General features: G+C 44.2%; 1 protein-coding gene across 3 annotated transcripts in view; it reads left to right on the plus strand.

The window, feature by feature from the left end:
• The window catches only part of TPH2 (tryptophan hydroxylase 2), a 116,119-nt gene that overhangs the window by 46,974 nt on the left and 54,592 nt on the right, over positions 1-14,553 (plus strand). For all 3 annotated transcript variants that reach the window (XM_015417027.1, XM_015417028.1, XM_015417029.1), the window contains exons 6-7: positions 255-451; positions 4,990-5,125. In XM_015417027.1, coding sequence (XP_015272513.1) covers positions 255-451; positions 4,990-5,125 — 333 coding nt within the window. The remainder of the gene's footprint in view (positions 1-254; positions 452-4,989; positions 5,126-14,553) is intronic.

The following is a 14,553-nucleotide window of genomic DNA, read 5'->3' on the forward strand; positions in this document are numbered from 1 at the left end:
GCATCTGATCAAGTGGGCTCTAGTTGATGGAAGTTTATACTAGAAGTCTTGTCAGTCTTTAAGGTGCCATGAGCCTCCTGTTTATTTTTGCTGGTACAGACTAACACAGCTACTCCTCTTTTGCTGTTGTGGCTGCAGTATACCAATTTAGTTAATCTTCTGGAATCACTTTTGAGTGCTGTAAAACAAAGAAGTGATAGAAACAGAGGTGCTTATTTTAAAAATGGTTGTGTGTTTGTCCTTTCTTTTCTCAGTGGCCAGGCAATCCCTAGAGTGGAGTATACTCCTGAAGAAATAAAAACTTGGGGTACTGTGTTCAGAGAACTTGCTAAACTGTATCCTACTCATGCTTGTCGAGAGTATTTAAAGAATTTTCCTTTGCTGACCAAATACTGTGGCTATAGAGAGGATAATGTCCCTCAACTGGAAGATGTTTCAATGTTTCTGAAAGGTAAGGGTCACTCTTGTCATTTAGCTAAGTGAAGGGCTCAAACTGGGCTCTGATTCAGACTTCACCTTCATTAATTAGATTATGTCTATTGAATTGGGTGAAATTTAGGTCAAGCTGTAGCACTATAACTCTGATGCTATTGTCACTGGTTTTAGGACTGTTTATAAATCCTGAGTACTTTTTTGGTTTGAATGTCCAGAATATTTCATATTTTTGTACAAGACCTTAAGCAAGAAGTTTGGAATATATAATATGAATGGCATATAAAAACATGATTCTCCCTGTGCTAGGGAAACATAGTCAGAGCTCCTTTCACACACTACCAAGTCTTGATTTATACATGCCTCTGTGTCTTGGTTCATACACGCACTGAGGGCCAGAGCTGACATGGGCTGTGATCAGACATGCAGTTTGATCCGGTGTGGCTCCACCTCTAGTTGATCCAGGGTTTCTTTTGTAACCGAGAATTGTGATCAGACTCACCCCCTTAACACTCTTCAAAGAGCTGTCACCCCATCCTTGAGCGATCAGATGCAGCAGCCAGGGAGTGAGCCATCAACCATTTTTTTTAGTTTGTCCTTTGAGCATGCATACAAGTGTTGATGAGTCTGCTGGGATATATAGTTCAAGGGGCTGTGGGACATTATTTTAGTTTGTCCTTTAAGCATGCACAAAAGGACTGATGAGCCTGTTGGGATATGTGGTTCACTGACGTCCTCCCTCTCTAAGCTTTTCAATTAATCCCTTCCCTGAAGCACAAAAAACCCCCCTGAAATACAGAGGAATCTTTCTTTGAAAGTTTTTATAAAGAAAACACAGTTTTGAGAAGCCCCTGTGGGAGAGGGAGAGAGGTGCAAATATGCAGTTATGTGCACATTGTTAATAAAACAATGGTGGCTGGAAAACAAGAGACCAATCAGACCTGCCTGATGGCTTGGGTGTGCAACAGAGTGATCAGACAACAGAAAATCTGGTTTGAAACCAGCTCAGCCCCAAAAGATTGGACTTTCACAGGTATCAAAGAAACACACAGTAAAGGGGGGGGGGAGACAGGATGCAGACCACTGGGTCATGGCAGACAGATGTTGCTGTCTGATTGTGCATTTTAAATCCAGAAGGGAACAGCAACAGATCAAACTGCACGTCTGATCACAGCCTTAGTATGATGGATGAGTGATGTGAGCCTATTCCCTTCCCTATGTTGGCAATCTCCTGTGTGAGCTGAGCCTCTGAGCTTGGCTGAAATACCCATTCAGGTAACTTATCCCCCTTAAAATGGGAGCTAAATAATAAACAGGACTGCTATTAAATGAGGTGTTTCTATGGAGGCCTGAATAATTTTCATCATTGATGGGAAAACTGATGAGCTAGTTTCATCACCCAAGCAACCCAAATGGTTACCTGGGGTGACCTAATGAAAAGAGGGCAAAATGCTACTTGGTCCCAGCCAGTGTGAAGAAGAGGTGATGGGTCTTGCTTCAGAAACCTGACCCAGTTGGGGTCAGGTGAGCAGCAGCTTTCAACCAACATTCCCCGGTGTATAACTGAGGTAGAGGTTTGCTTACCTTTGCACTGAGCATGCAAGGAACCTTGGAGTCAAAATGCTCCAATCAGTTTGCTCCAAGCTGAGAATGTTGTCTGTGTCCCATTTTGTCACTTGACTTCTGAGAAGTTGGGGAGGGACTTACCTGTTCCTTTTTAGTCCTCCCAAATGGCTGGCCTTGCCTGCCTCTCAGCTGAGGGCCAGGTGGAGAGGGTGCCAACCAATGCTCCCTCTAACCTGTGGAGTCCTGTGAGCAAAAATTCTACTTTGTGAGCAACTGGCATTAAAGTTGGGAGTGAGCGATTTGGCTGCTGCATAAGTGAGCTTGCTCTGGAGCCACCCTTCCCGAGCTAAGAGGAAAATGTGTGAGCCAAAGGCTAAAGAACTGTGAGCTAGCTCACACTAACTCAGCTTAGAGGGAACACTGGTGCCAACTTGTATTTTTATTCTGTGTAGGCAAAACAAAAGAGGTGCTGGAAATACACATGGAAATGTGAATGCCCTCCAGAGGGCAACATTACACTTCTCTGTCCCATAGCATTACTGAGCACTCTCAGATGGTACCCACCCCTTCCTTTTAGAGTCAATGGTCACCTTTTTGAGACATCATGTGGGTGTATTACAATTTCTAGTTAGGGTAAAAACCCTTCACTGAAGCTGCTCTCATCTCTGGGCTACAATTACTGTGGAATAACCCTGAAGAAAAGAAAATTCTAGCCCGAGATGACATGGCAGAAGCTGCTCCCCCTTACCCTGAATTCTCTTAGTTTAGATTTACTGGAGGGCTCCCACTTGTTCCATTGCCCTGTGTCCTGGAACTGCTCTTGGGCTTGTTGGCCACGAGCCATCTATTAGGGCTTCCTTTTGTAGTGATTCTGAAAGACTGTATTTCTAACTGTGGCGCAATGTTTAACTTAGGGGGGGGGGGAAATACTGTGTTTTTTCTCCTTCCCCTGCTGCAAGTGCAACAAAGTCACAGCAACATATACTCCCAAACACTCAAGGAAGATTTTCAATTGAAAACAAAATATAGTGTGTAGATTGAAAGGCTAACCTGCCCCAGCTCCCTGTGTCTTTCTTCCTTCTGCTTTCATGGCTGCCAGCACTTAATGTTAATTGGCTTGCTGCTCTTTGAGCCTGGTCATATCTTTCAAAGGGACCTCCTGCGCTGTTTTCTTGGTCCTGGAGGAATGGCGCAGAAGTAGGATTCCTTTTTTTCTTTGCTTGATGCTAGAAAAAGCACTTGAAGTTCAAAGGTGTTCTTGCAGACCAAAGACAACAGTAATAATTTTATTTGGGGGGGAAATAAAGGACTAAGTTTGGATCATTTTATAGTAAACAGTGACTAATGAGACAAGAAAGCTTGGGAAAGTACCAGCCTGTTCAAAGTCACTGAAAGTTTAAAGCAACTCTGTGGAGAGGCATTACTGATCAAAGGATACTTTCTTGAGTGCATTTAATAAAAGTCACGTCACCCAACTGGATGTAACATTTTACACATATATCCTTACAAGAGTGCCAGTGTAGTTAAGAGTGTTGGATTAGGATCTGGGAGACCTTCTGCCATGGAAGCTTGCTGGGTGACCTTTGGCCAGTTACACACCCTCAGTCTAATCTACCCCACAGGGTCTGTTGTGATGATCAAAATGCAGAAGGGGAGAATTTTGTAAGCCACTTTGGGTCCCCACTGAGAAGAATAAATAAAGTAGTACTTGTAAGTGCCACTGCTGCTGTTGAATGTGTACACACCATTTAAGAACTGAGGTGACAAGGGCTTCCTTCATTGCCTGCAAAGTCATCAATTGGCAACCCAGAGATTCCTTCTGTTTCCCCTCCCTTGCTATGCAATCTGAGGAAGGGTGGTGTTTGTGGGTGTGCTGCAACTACCTGGTGGTGGCATCCATTACATGTGCAAATTTTTGAATCTAGTTAGGCCCTTTAAATGTCACACATTTCTACAGAATGTTATTGAGAAACTTTTTATATACAAAAACTTTGTATAGAATTTCAAGACTGCAAACCACAGTTGGCTTTAAATTGTTTCCCAATATGTTGTCCTCAATATAGCATTTATTATGCATCCTTCTTCAAAGAAGGGCAGATTTTTCCAATTCACTTATAATTCCTTATTCTCTGTGAGGCAGATCAGCCTGAGAGAAGATAGCTGGCCCATTTATTTAAGTATTTATACTGTCCCCAAATGGACACAAAACAATATAAATAAACAATAACAAGCAATCAACCAGTGACTGTGTCTTTGGCCAGTCCTGGACTCTGCCTGGCTTCTGGACACATCTACGCTTTACAGAGTGCCTGAAAGTGGAAAAACCAACCTTTAGCGAAGATGTTCCTCCTGTACTCAAAACAGAGAAGTGATTATTTTCACCACCTTGCGTAACGTGACAGGGAGTCATGACCAATCATGTCACATTTAAAAAATATACACACATGATATATAGTATGAGGTTGTATGTTTGGTGTGTGCACATGCCGGCAGGTCCTCTAAATACAAGACATTTTGTTCACATCCACACAAATGATATCAAACTGCCCTGCAAGCTCTTCTTGTTTTTAGTGATTTCAGTACTCTTTTTCCAACTAGCAATCTAATGAACTGGTTATTTGGCTGGGAGATTCATAATTTATTTATTTATTTATTTATATTTACATTTATACCTCGCCCACCCTGTAAACAGGCTCTGGACGGCTTACAGGAGACGGCCGACAGGCCGACACAAATAAAACAATAAAAATATTAAAATCCCTTAAAAAACAATAAAGTGCTCGCTACAGCAGAGTAACCTTAAGATGAATGGCATTGTATCTGCATTCCTTCTGTCTTCAGATCTTAAAATCAGGCCCACGGTCCAGATGTTCGCCGGTTGATGCTAAACGTGTGTGATCTTTTTTACATAATAGTTGGCACAAATATACCTTGCATTTTCTATTGACTGTAACATATAGTCATTTACTTTTGGACTGTCTTCCACTTCAGAAAGGTCTGGCTTCATAGTAAGACCAGTTGCTGGATATTTGTCACCACGAGACTTCTTAGCAGGCCTTGCCTATAGAGTTTTCCACTGTACCCAATATATACGTCATGGATCAGATCCCCTCTACACACCAGAACCGTGAGTATCACTTGATCTAATTTAATTTTCTTGTAAAAGAGCAGCCCAATAAATGTTGTCAACAGCACACTCTAGAGTAATTTTCATTAAAATCTATGGAACTATGTTTTTACTGGAACCCAGGTGAATTTTTCACCTTTCAGTTCTGGAAAAAATGTTGGTCTGTCTTAATTGTTTTTCCTGGAAAGCATGAATTCCACATAGCTGTGTCCTGTTAGAGTCCAGTGGTGACTTTGCTGGTCTTAAAGGTGCCACTGGACCCAGACTTGTTCTGCTGCTTCAGACTAACATGAATCTGTGTCAGGTTAGTTCTTTTTTTCTCATTAGATGTTGCTAGATATTGTTAGCTTCAAATACATCTGTTTGTTAGTGGGAAGTTTTACTAGCAGTTACATCTCTGTGACGTGGGTAATCCCTGTATTAGTTCTTCCATAGGTACTCATTGTTCTGAATGTACATGAGATATAATTTCAGGTTTGCCTAATATTGTTGTGTTCCTATGGAAGACTTCCATGTGTGAGATGTGCCTTTTTGTAAAAATGACAAAGGGGGTTTTCAGGCTGCAGTCGCTTTTTGTGTTTTTGCATATGTTGTGCCACTTTTGATGATCATGCTATTGGGATCAGTTCAGACTTCCCCTCGTGGGTTCCCTCTGCTCTGGGTTGTTGGGGTTTTTTTCTGCAGGGTTTTTTATTTTTTTGCACAGGCACTGAAGCATTTGAGCCTTTCAGCAGCCTCATTTGCTCCATTTCCCTTACATGAGAGTAGCCACATTTACTCTTGTGTAAAGCACAGTAGGCTCTCAAACAGCAACTCTGAAACTAAAAGATAATTTATTTGCTCAGTCACTTGGCCCCTGACATTTTAAAATTGAAAACAAGAAGGGTTTTCACAACTGGGAAGAAATGTACGAAGGGTGAAGTCTGGTAGATTTTATATAGGAGTAGCACCACTGGCTTTGATAGTATATCTTCTCCCATGTAAAGCAAGAGGGGGACATGATCATGGCTTTCTCAGACTGAAAAGAGAGGCAGAGTGAGGAGACCAGACCAACCAGACCAACCAGACACACATGCTCACAAGGCAGAGCAAAGAGGAATGTGAGGAAAGTGAGGATGTCTGCTTGTTCAACACAGGCCCCGGTCAAACGGGAGGTTTTGCCCTGCAAGAGGGACGGATTGGGGGCGCAGCAAACGGACGCGATGACACCACAACATCTGGGAAGTGGCACGCACCCGTCCCCGATCCGTCCCTTCAGCCTGAAAATGCGCATAAAAAACCAACAACCTAGGAAAGAGTACTACCAACCTGAAACGCTGCAGCAAGCGGGGCTGTGGAATCGCCGGCCCACCCATCTTCAGCAGCATTTGAGGCGCCCGGCTAAACTGCGCATGCGCACACATGTGCAGCCGGCTGCCTCGCTCTCCCTTCCATGGCACCCCCCCTGGCATCTGATTGTGCCGGGGAGCAACTGCGGCTCAGGGGATCTGTCTGATCCCGCCACCACGCGTCTCTTTTGGTGCGGCTCTAAAAAGCCACACTTTGGCTGTGCCAATTTCCCCAGTGTGACCGGGGCCACAGTCACCTTCCATACCAATCAGAAATCTACAAAGAAAAACTGAAGCAAAGCATAAGTGTTAACATAAATGATGCAAAATCACATAGTAGGATCCTACTTACAGCACACTATTGGCTATTCTGTTGGCTACACAGAAAATCTCTCTTGAATAATTCAGTTTCGCATAGTTTGCAGAAGGCCAGGAATGTGGGCACCTTCCTGACCTCCTCACGCAGACCATTCCACAAGTTGGGGGACACAACAGAGAAGGCACATATATGGGCAGTTGCTGATTTTGCCCATTTGCAGGTTGGGGCCTGCAGAATGCCCTGCTCAGATTAACGAAACTGTTGGGTTGGAGCATGGGAGGAGAGACAGTCTCATAGATATGAGTGTCCATGGCCATGAAGGGCTTTGTATGTGATGGCCAATACTTTGAATTGAGCCCGGTAACTGATGGGCAGCTAACAGAGTGACTGCAGAATGGGAGTAATAGGCATGCTCCATCTAGCTCTGGAAAGTAGCTGAGTTGTGGCATTCTGCACTAAATGGAGTTTCTGAACTGATTTTGAGGGGAGACCATTGTACGGCGCATTATAGTGGTCTAGTGTAAATGTCCAAGTGGCACGGATCCAGGTGGCCAGGTCATTCATATAAAGGTAAGGGGCCATTTTTCGAGCTAGGCTGAGTTGGTAGAAAGCCTTTTTTTGCAATTGCATTAACTTGCTTTTCCAGCAATAATGTTGGGTCCAGTATATCCCAAGGCAGGCTCTTAACTGAGTTAGCGATGGTCAACTGAATTCCATCAAAAGTAGACAGTACAATATCCTTCAAGATCTCTGCCTTCCCAACCAGCATTACCATTATCTTTTCAGGGTTTAGTTTCAATTTCTTAGCCATTTAAACACAGCAGCCAGGCAGCAATTTAGGACCTCTACTGCATCACTAGAAGATTTGGATAAGGTTATATATATAGATGTGTGTATCGTCTGCATATTGATGACAGCCAAGCCCAAAACTACAACTGATTCGGCCTCAGGGCTTTACATAAAGATTGAAGATCATGGGGAATAGGATTGCACCCTGTGGGATCTACCAGATAGGTCCCACACTGATGATAACTGATCTTCAATGGCAATTCTTTCCATCTCGTCCCTGAGGAATGATTTAAAACTGTCCTATGCACAACCTCTGATGCCTACTTCTGCCTCCAGGTAACTTAACAGGATGGCATGGTCCAATGTGTCAAGGAAAGCAGATAAACCTAGTAGGAGCAACAAGGAGGCCTGACTTTTGTCTACCCTCAGATGAAGGTAATCAACAGCTGAGCGGTGGGGAGGTCCCTGCCGCTCAGCTGTTTTTGTGAAGAGCAGAGAGTGCCGCTCAGCTGTTTTTCAGGAAGAGCAAAGAGTAGGGGTTTAAATGGCTCAGAGCCATTTAACCCTCAGTTTTATGCTCTTCAAAAACCTTCATGAACCACCACAAACTGCATCAAAATTCATGGAAGTTCATGGCAGCTCTTCAATTTGTGAACATTGCTTTGTGAGCCACAAACTGGACAAAATTTTTGACAAACTAGTTCATGAGCTGGTTTGTGCCCACCCCTAACTGCAACCTCAACACAGCACATGTTTGGAATATCCCTAGAGTGCGTAGGGAGGTCCTTAATCTTAGATATTGGAATTCTGAGAAAGGTTAGTGAGCATTAACACAAAAAGGTTGCCACTGGAGGCTTAAAAAATCACAAAATGGCCGTCATGATGGTAAATGTCAAAATACTGGGAGGGTTCAAGCCAGCCATCTTCTTATGATGGGGCCAGCTATTTCAAAATGAGAACTCTCTGCAGTCCCAAAGATGATGTTCCCTGGATTCTCGGGAGCAACTATTGCTCCAGTGAGGAGAATGAAACCCAGGATTAGCACTTGGCTTTGGAATTAGGTGATTTTGAAAAGAAGAAAATGGAACCAGACCAGCACTTCATACACACAGACACACACACAGACACACACACACAGAGTCTGCCTTTCTCACTGGGACTCAGTGTCACGACAGGGCCAGTGGGGCAAGGCAGAGAGGGAGAGTTTACAGTCCAGTCCAAGAGTCAAGCCAGAGAGATCAAAAGAGTCCGAGCAAAAGTCCCAATCACACAAAGCCAAGCCGTAGTCAAACGTTACCGATAGTCAGATTCCAAACAAGCCAGTATCATAGTCAGGAAGTGTAGCCGAGGATCAAGAACCAGAGGGGTCGTCAAAACGTGGACTGGTGTCAGGAACCAGGTAATCAGTCAGGAGCCAAACAGAGTTAGAGGTGCAGAGCTTCTGGTCCAACGGACAAGTTTGCCAACACAGTTTGCTAGCAGCCAGCAGTCTGTTCAAATAGCGTGCTGGGTCGTTATCTCATTAGCACGGCTTCGCGAAGTCCTTGATTCTGTTAGTAATCTGGGCTTAATGATCACCAACCGCGCAAACGTGCCTCCTTGCGCCTGGTTGCCAAATCCTGGCGTCTCTGATTCCTCAGCCGGTCAACAGGTGATGGAGAATCGGGTGGCGTGTTGCTGGGGCCAGGCATTGCCTGATCGGCTTCAGGTGCAAACTGTCCTGGGGTTTGGTGTTCATCCTCCCCGGCACTTAGGTTTGGTGAGGACCCTCGTGCTTCTGATGATGTTAAAGGCACGGTGTCCTCAGTTTCAGAGCTCCCAGGCGCCGGGTCGGGTACAGGCATGACACTCAGCGGTCAGGTTAGAACAGATAAAAGGAAGTACTTCTTCACCCAAAGAGTGATTAACACATGGAATTCACTGCCACAGGAGGAGGTGGTGGCTACAAGCATGGATGGCTTCAAGAGGGAATTAGATAAGCATATGGAGCAGAGGTCCATCGGTGGCTAGATAGGGACTCCGGGGCAAGTGATGCTCTGTATTCTTGGTGCTTGCGGGGGGGGCAATAGTTTGAGGGCTCCTAGTGTCCTGGCTCCACTGCTGGACCTCCTGATGGCATGTGGTATTTTTGGCCACTGTGTGACAGAGTGTTGGACTGGATGGGCCTTTGGCCTGATCCAACATTGGCATCTCTTATGTTCTTAAGATCACTGTGTTGGAGTGAGTGACTCAGTATTCCTGGACATGGCGGGGTGGGGGCTACATCACTCTAAGGGTGTATAGATGTTATCTCCTTGAATAGGATGCCTCTCTTTGTCTTAACCTGGGCGCTGCCCTCTGACCCCTCCTCTCTCACTTGCTTTTCCTTCTGACTCCCTCAACATGGCCTTCCATGGAGACATGTGTCTCTGCAGGTCTCTCCTGTAGAGACAATGCCCTCATACTCCCACACATGTGATGCAGGACAATCTGGCCATTTGTGATAGGGAAAGTACCCTCCAGATTAGGCTTCTTTCTCTTCTTTTGACTGTACCCTGAATGTGAACTGGATCTACTTGAATAAATACAAGTTTACCTCTTTTTTTTTTTTTTTTTACAATATTCTGCTTGGGAGATTTATTTACTGCACTCAGTATTACACTTCTATGACTGGGCAAACTCTGCTATATTCCCCATATGTTGCCCTAGAGCATCAGAGATGCTGAAGTCAACAGGCAGGCAAGGACACAGCTCTCTAACATCATAAATCAGGGGAACCATGAGGAATTGCAGGAAGGGGTACAGAATTCTATACATTCTCAGAGAATTAAGCAGGCTTATTTTCCAATAACAGAAGAAGTTGCTCTCCTGCTGCAGCATATTCAAGCTTCATTAGGCCAGTTGTTTTGAGGATTTTCCCCATTCTGCTTTCGGACAGTTTCCTTTTTTCTTTTTCCTACCTAGGGCATCTCTTTAAAATGCAGAGATTTCCTTCTGGAGGGGGTCAGGATTTTTTAACTTTATCCACTGGTAACAATTTCTGGGTTTTAGGGAGCTACTTCTCCTCCAGATTTGAAACTTGCTGCCTCAGTTGAAAAGCTCTGGTTCTATTCCCAGGGTCCACCATTCCACTCTGGGCCTGTCATTCTAGGACCAGAGCAAGTTTTTCTAAATTTATTTATTTATTTCATTTATACCCCACCCTCCCTGTAAGCTCAGGACGGCTTACAAAACACAGAGGTGTAATACAACACCACAATTTAAAACAATTAAGGCACACAGTGCAATAAAAATACAGTTAAAATAGTTTAAACACCATGGACAAACTCCCAGGATACATCGCGACTTTGTCCTGCATTATCGTTGCAACTTTCCACCACTTCAGTCTATTTCAATGGAGCCCATTTTAATAAGCATTCCTGGCTCCCATTATATCCAGTGGGTCTTTAGGCATCTCCCATTGTTTCCAATGGACATTCTTGTCATTTGTTTTAGTATATCCTCACTGCAAGTGAGCCTGTCCTGCTCGCTTTGTGTGCCTTTTGGCTGAGCAGGATTTCATCTTGGGTCTTCCCTCTCTTAAGTCCAACCATCTAGCATTCTATCACACCAGTTCTCAAACATGCCGGACTGGAGACTCTTTTGTAAGATCAAATGCCACATCAGTCCAACCACATAATATCCATGTTTGCAAGCAAACACTCCCCCCCCCGCCATACATTACTCCCAGGTTGGGCCTGGAGTTCTCCAGGAACTGGTCTCCTGACTACAACTGATATCCTGACTACAGAGACCAATTCCCTGGAGGAAATGGCAACTTTGGAGGGTGAATTCTATGGCACTATAACCCCACTAAGCACTATCCTCTCCCCTAATTCTACCTGCCCTGGGCTCCATTCCCAAATCTCTAGGAATTTCCCAACCTTGAGTTAGCAACACCATTATCAACCCTGGGGTATATTGAGTGTCAGTGTAGGCTGTAATGGGGTGTGTGTGTGTGTGTGTGTCAGACTAGGAATGGGGCAACCAAATCCACACTCTCCCATTAAGCGCACTTGGTTTGGGGAGTCCTGGCTTGTCACTTGTTTCAATAAATAATTATTAAAATGCATAATAGGAATGTCCCATTCAAGGCACTATCCCTGGCAGTTCTGGGTACATCACATATAGCAGACAGTTGGGGCTTTCTTGCCTTGATTTATCCTTAGGATTTACCATGAAATTCTGTGTTTCTGGTATAAAACATTGACTGTAGTTCAGCTCTACTGCTTGTTGACTGAAGGTTCTACAGTGCCACTGTCTGTTTAATGTGCATCCCGAAGAACAGCTCTGTGATGTTCTGTGATGTTCAAAAGCCAGCTCACTATTTTACTCTGTGCAGTTGGTCCTACCTTGAATTTTAAATTAAATGAAATTACTTGCCTAAAATTTTCATTTTGTTGCAATTAACACATGGAATTCACTGCCACAGGAAGTGGTGACGGCTACAAGCATGGACGGCTTCAAAAGGGAATTAGATAAGCATATGGAGCAGAGGTCCATCAGTGGCTATTAGCCACAAGGTATAGATAGGGACTCTGGGGCAAGTGATGCTCTGTCTTCTTGGTGCTTGGGGGGGGTGTCAACAGTGGGAGGACTTCTAATGTCCTGGCCCCACTGGTGGACCTCCTGATGGCACTGGTATTTCTGGCCACTGTGTGACACAGAGTGTTGGACTGGATGGGCCTTTGGCCTGATCCAACATTGGCGTCTCTTATGTTCTTATGTTCAATTAATGTCTTAATGTACTATTGTTTTATGGAATTGTTTATGGTTTTATGACATGATGTAGGTCGCCCTGAGCCCACTTGTGGGGTAGGGTGGGATAAAATCCCTATAAATAAACAACAAAAAAATAAATAAAATCTTATGTCACTGCTGCCACATTCCAGTTATATTTACTTGGAAGTAGAACCAGCTGATAGCCTGCTTCTGTGCAAGTATAATTACTCAGAAGTGCCCTGACCTTGATAGCCCAGGCTAGCCTGATCTCATCAGCTCTCAGAAGCTAAGCAGGGTCGGCTGTGGCTAGGGATTGGAAGGGTGACTTCCAAGGAATACCAGGGCCATGGCATGGAGGCAGGCAATGGCAAACCACCTCTGAATCATCTCTTGCCTAAAAAAAGAAGTCTAGCTTGCCACCTAGTGGTGCATAATGCTAAAGAGCTAGAACTTCCAGCTGCCAGACAACTTCTGGATCTCCTGCCTGTACTGTACATAATGCCATACGATAATTAATTACTCAGAAGTAAATCTCACATTGTTCAGTTTGTGGCACATTTTAGAAGAATCACCACACCATGAATGTCAGAGTTCTCTCAGCCCCACCCACCACACAGGGTGTCTGTTGTGGGGAGGGGAAGGGAAAGGAGTTTGTAAGCTGCTCTGAGACTCCAAGTGAAGGGTGGGGTATAAATCCAATCTCCTCCTCCTCCTCCTTGCTTCTCTCCCTAAACCCCACCCTCCTCAGGCTCCAGCCTAAAATCTCCAGGTGTTTCCCAACCCAGAGCTGACAACACTACTTCTCTTATGTTCTCTTCTTCTTCTTCTTCTTCTTCTCCTCTTTCCCCCCTTACATTTGACTTCAGATTAGCATGAAATTTGCTTGGTAGAAGTTGTTGCTGTACGTTAATTTTGTGTTTTACTTTTGAAGCAGTACACATTGCTTTCTAAAGGGTGGGAGCCCTTGAATTCCTAAACTGCGCTGCTCCGTTCATCATCTGCATGGAGACAAGCCAGTTTGCTGTTAGATACAGTGATTTACTATCATCTCAGAAACCATTTTTATCACTATTTCATGCTGCCTTATGTGGTGTCAGTGAAGCTATCCAAGGAGGAGATCTTGAGTACTTGGAGTCACCTTCAGGTTGCCATAACATTGGCTCAGATTTTACTCTTTTGTCAGTAAGTGTGATCAAAAGGCACCGTTTCAGGTGTCAGTAGTGGGGGTGGGAGAATTTGCAGGGCTCAGGGCAAGGTTTGCTGCCTACACTTTGGATATATTCAAGATTGAATGAAACTGTGTTTTGCAGATTAAGAACACCTGTGACTATATTTTTATAGCTCAAAACAGCCAGATATAGATGCTGCTGAGAGTTAATCAGGTAAGGTGTTAAAATACGGGGAGGGAGGCATCTGTCGTCCCTCATGGAGCCTCTGCATGAAAGAAGCTGCTCTCCAGTGAATACAGTATAGCACTTGTTTGGAGATGCTGCAGAAAAGGATCTCGATCCCCACTCTGCCATGGAAAGTAGCTGAGTGACCTTGGGCCCATCACACAACTCTCAGCCTAACTGACCTCACAGAGTTGTTGTGAGGATTAAATGGAGGAGAGGAGAATGATGGAAGCCCTTTGGGTCCCCAGTGGGAGGAAAGGCAGGGTATAACTGAAGTAAATAAACAAGATTCACAGTTTAACTTGAAGCTTACCATTCTGAGAAAGTTTCATGGACCAGGCACAGCAAAAACTGTCAAAGCCGTACGAATTTGTACCACATCATCCAGCTGTTCTCCTGCCACCGTTGTTAATGGTATGTTGGCCTGGAGGTGGGCTCTTAATGTTCCGGGTACTCTTCTACAGTGGAGAGAACAGAGCATCTGGATAAGAGAACATCTTCTCTTTGGACCACAGTGTGTTTTGTTTTTGAAGCCAAATGGTAAGAATGTCTGTAGCACCCAGCAAGATGAATATTTGAGCTTGCAGATGTTATATAATGTTAACACAACAGAGTTTGCAGCCTCTCTGCTTCCTGTTTTCCCAGCATAACTGTCCAAGCCTGTTGGGAATGCAGATAAATTATTAATCAAGAAAATCCCTTGTTGTTTCAGCTTGCTACCATTTGTCTTTTATCTGTAGGATGGAAAGTCTCACAACTATTCATATCAGATATTTCTTTCCTGAAACCACAGTTAAGTTAATGTGTAAAGGGGGTGCTGCTATTAAAATTATTTACAAAGGTAAAACTTCAGAAGAA

Source organism: Gekko japonicus, unplaced genomic scaffold, assembly GCF_001447785.1.
Source record: "Gekko japonicus isolate JY-2015 unplaced genomic scaffold, Gekko_japonicus_V1.1 scaffold548, whole genome shotgun sequence".
Lineage (NCBI taxonomy): Eukaryota > Metazoa > Chordata > Lepidosauria > Squamata > Gekkonidae > Gekko > Gekko japonicus.